Source organism: Setaria italica, chromosome II (genome assembly GCF_000263155.2).
Source record: "Setaria italica strain Yugu1 chromosome II, Setaria_italica_v2.0, whole genome shotgun sequence".
In the NCBI taxonomy this organism is placed as follows: Eukaryota; Viridiplantae; Streptophyta; class Magnoliopsida; order Poales; family Poaceae; genus Setaria; species Setaria italica.
The window spans coordinates 41,690,809-41,694,214 of record NC_028451.1 but is presented as its reverse complement, the minus strand read 5'-3'; the positions used below and the strand labels follow the sequence as shown (position 1 = coordinate 41,694,214).

The 3,406-nt window shown below is 43.6% G+C and overlaps 1 protein-coding gene across 7 annotated transcripts in view; it reads left to right on the top strand.

Annotated features, from left to right (window-relative positions):
• The first annotated feature begins 9 nt into the window (after positions 1–9).
• LOC101783582 (protein FAR1-RELATED SEQUENCE 9) overlaps positions 10–3,406 on the top strand; it is a 5,623-nt gene continuing 2,226 nt past the window's right edge. For 5 of the 7 annotated variants that reach the window (XR_002676459.1, XM_022824294.1, XM_014804776.2 and 2 more), the window contains exons 1-4: positions 10–133; positions 264–2,417; positions 2,488–2,618; positions 2,701–2,784. Coding sequence is in view for 6 of the 7 variants with exons in the window: in XM_022824294.1 (XP_022680029.1) it covers positions 362–2,417; positions 2,488–2,618; positions 2,701–2,784 (2,271 nt within the window). In the remaining variant the exon portion in view is untranslated. The remainder of the gene's footprint in view (positions 134–263; positions 2,418–2,487; positions 2,619–2,700; positions 2,785–3,406) is intronic. The other 2 variants (XM_014804777.2, XM_014804775.2) reach the window with 1 other exon arrangement.

Genomic DNA, 3,406 nt, shown 5'->3' with positions numbered 1-3,406 from the left:
GATCTTCCACGACTTCTCTGTTCTCTCTCGGCCTCGGTCTTCCTTCCCTAGCGGCGACGACCGGCCGAGTTGCGCTGCCCGTTGTTCGTCGAGCGACGGGCGCTTCGCCGGCGACGAACATCGTCCGGCAGGGGTATGCCTGCCTATTCCCCTCCCTTCCCATCCTGCTGCGCGAAATCAAACACCCAAACCCCTAACGTATGGTATTTGTATTCGGATCTGACCATGATTTTACCTTACTAAATTCGATCTTTTTGCAACAGTTATTGGGTGTACACATGTACAAATTATTGGGTGATTTTACCTATACTGGGTCCGCCCCTGCAGCGGTTGCCTTATTGATGGACCTAGCTGGGTAGAAATGGATAGCAGTCAAGATTCCCAAGAAGAGAGGCACCAAAGAAGGGAGAATGGTGAAGAAACAGAAAAGGCAGCTGATTATGGGAGTGCTTTGAGCCGCAAGGAGGCAACAGAAGAGCTCCTTGGTTGCATAGTCCATAGTGAGGAAGAGGCATACAGACTGTACTGCGACTATGGGCATCGGATCGGTTTTAGTGTGCGAAAGGGCAAGCAGTCCTACTTTATCGGTACCAAGAATATTCGAACAAAGGACTACTACTGCTCAAAGGAAGGGCTTAAGTATGATGAGCCTGTTACAGAAGCAAATTTCAATCGACCAGACACAAGAACTAATTGCAAAGCAATGATCCGCTTTAGGGTTGACGAGAAGGGGCGATGGACAGTCATACGCTTTGTTCCTGTGCATAATCACCAATTGGCGAAACCTGGGGAAAGGCACATGCTGAGATCAGCCAAGTCGCTTGCTTTTGGCAAATCAGGTGTTATAGATCCATCAGCATCTACAGAGTCACATCCAATAAATGGTTTCTCGGATACAATCGAAGGTGATACAGCTGATAATTCAGGGTATACTATAAGGGAGTGTTACAATCAAGTGGGCATGCAGGGTATTACGGTTATTGAGGCAGGCGACGGCCAAAGTCTTGTCAGCTATTTCAAGCGTAGAACCAACGAGGAAGGCATGTTTTATTGGGATGTCCAAGTTGATCAAGAAGGGCGCATGACCAACTTCTTCTATAGGGATGGTAAATGTAGAAATGATTATGGCTGCTTTGGAGATGCTATTATATTTGATACAACCTACCGCACTAATAAATATAACTTGATATGTGCCCCATTTGTTGGTGTTGACCACCACTGGCAGAATGTTGTTTTTGGCTGTGCATTCTTGTTAGATGAGTCTGTAGCTTCCTATGTCTGGTTATTTAAATCATTCTTGGAGTCAATGGGAGGGAAGTCACCAAAATCAATATTCACTGATCAGGATGAAGCCATTATGCAGGCAGTTGAGCAGGTTTCCCTAACACACACATTGCTTTTCCTACTGGCATATTCTGAAGAATGCACAATCTCATTTAGCTCACTAAATACATCACAAGCATTTCAACATTTGTTTATGCAAGGATCTGACTCAGAAGAGGATTTTGAGGAATCATGGACTGCAATGCTCCGTGAATACAAACTACAGGATAATAGCTGGCTGAATGACCTTCATAGGTTCCGTCATAAATGGTGCTCAGCATTGAACAAGGATACATTTGATGGAGGGATCAATTCTTCTCAATGGGGGGAGGTTTCAAATAATATTCTCAGTGGAATTTCTGATGAAAATACCTCTCTTACACGTTTTGCCCTCTTGCTAGAAAAGGTTGTTAAGGATCTACGGAGAAATGAATCTGAAGAGGATTTTCGCTGTAGCCAAACTGCTCCAGTTCGTGCAGTTAAGCATAGTACAGTTCTGAAGCAGGCTGCAGAATCATATACACATCGGATCTACAAATTATTTGAGGCAGAATTTCTGGATGGATGCGGAGCAACTTCATGTCATGAAACTTCAAGTGGTGGAAATCTATTGAGGTTTGAAATTACGATGCAGGGGAGAGGTTCAAAAGTATGGGCTGTTGCTCTTGACACTTCTACCATGGAAATCACTTGCGGTTGCAGAAAATTTGAAAGGATGGGTCTTCTTTGTTCACATGCCCTCAAAGTCTTCACCCTGCAGAATGTGGACACAATTCCAGAAAAATATGTTTTGAAACGATGGACAAAAGATGCCCGGAGAAGCATGTTTAAACTTGCTCAAGATGATTCAACCCAACAGGAATGCACAGAGGCTGAACTTGCATATCGCAATCGGGCAATGCAGTACGCATATAACCTAATTATGAAGAGCCAGGAATTGGAAGAATCAAGAAAAATATTCTGGGACTCCCTTGAAACTGGAGAGAAGGCGCTTGAAGTGTTCTTTGAAATGAGAAACATGCGCACTCAAGCTGCCAAAGATGCTAGTAATAGAGAGAAAAAGAAGAAAAAACCATCAAAAGGACCAAACTCAAGTAAGTAACAATTCTAAACTCCTTCCTCATAGAGAGTATCAATTTATTCAAAGTATACCCTATTATGCAGAAAAAGCAAAACAAGCCCCAGCAGCTTCCTCAGCTGGTCTGGAGCTGATTGTCCAAACTAATGAGCATCAATATCAACCTTCACAAGATGCTCAGGGTAATGCAACGATTGGAAGGCCATATTATTATCAGGTACACAGAAATGAGTTCTTTTCCTTTTTTTTTCTTTTGGCATTTAACAGATCTTGCTTGTATTTATATACTTCATTTTCAGCAGGCTTTTCCAACTGCCCCTATCCAACCAAATCAGATGTATATGCATCCGAATGTGCACACAATGCCCCTGTGCACATCACAGGTATTCTAATTGACAGACTGATCTCAAGTTCTCAACATATTTCTCTTATCTTGCAAAGGCCAACACAAGGTCATGTGATTTGTCAGGGATGGATGGCACTTCTTTATTATTTTATCTTTCTTCTTGCTTTGGAATATTGGTTGCAATAAGCCTCTTTGTAGATGGCTCTCTGTTCTCATAACAAGTATAGGTAAAATTAATGTTGACCTATGTTAACTGTGTGGGCATGGCTTGCTACATAACTACGTGACCAATCCTTGGCCTTCTGTACATGGCACCTTGGCACCTTTCTACCTCCATGACAGCTCATTTTTGAGCTGTGATGGTGCCCATGGTTCAGCAAACCCTTGATAGTTGGATGATGGCCCCAAAGCACGCTGTGTCGTGCCAGAGAGGAACAGTGAGGATGAAAATGAGGCACTGGGCACACAATGTCCGAAGGTGAAAGCAAGGATCCTTTGGTGTGACTTGAAGTGGACGAGTTCACCATATACATGGCCTCAAGGCAACCAGCACCAGCAGCAGGCAGCAACAACACCTTCACACCATGGAACACAGTAGTGGTTGGAGAGATACAACAACATAAGAAGAGGCAACACGTTACGCCCCTTGCAGTTTTCTG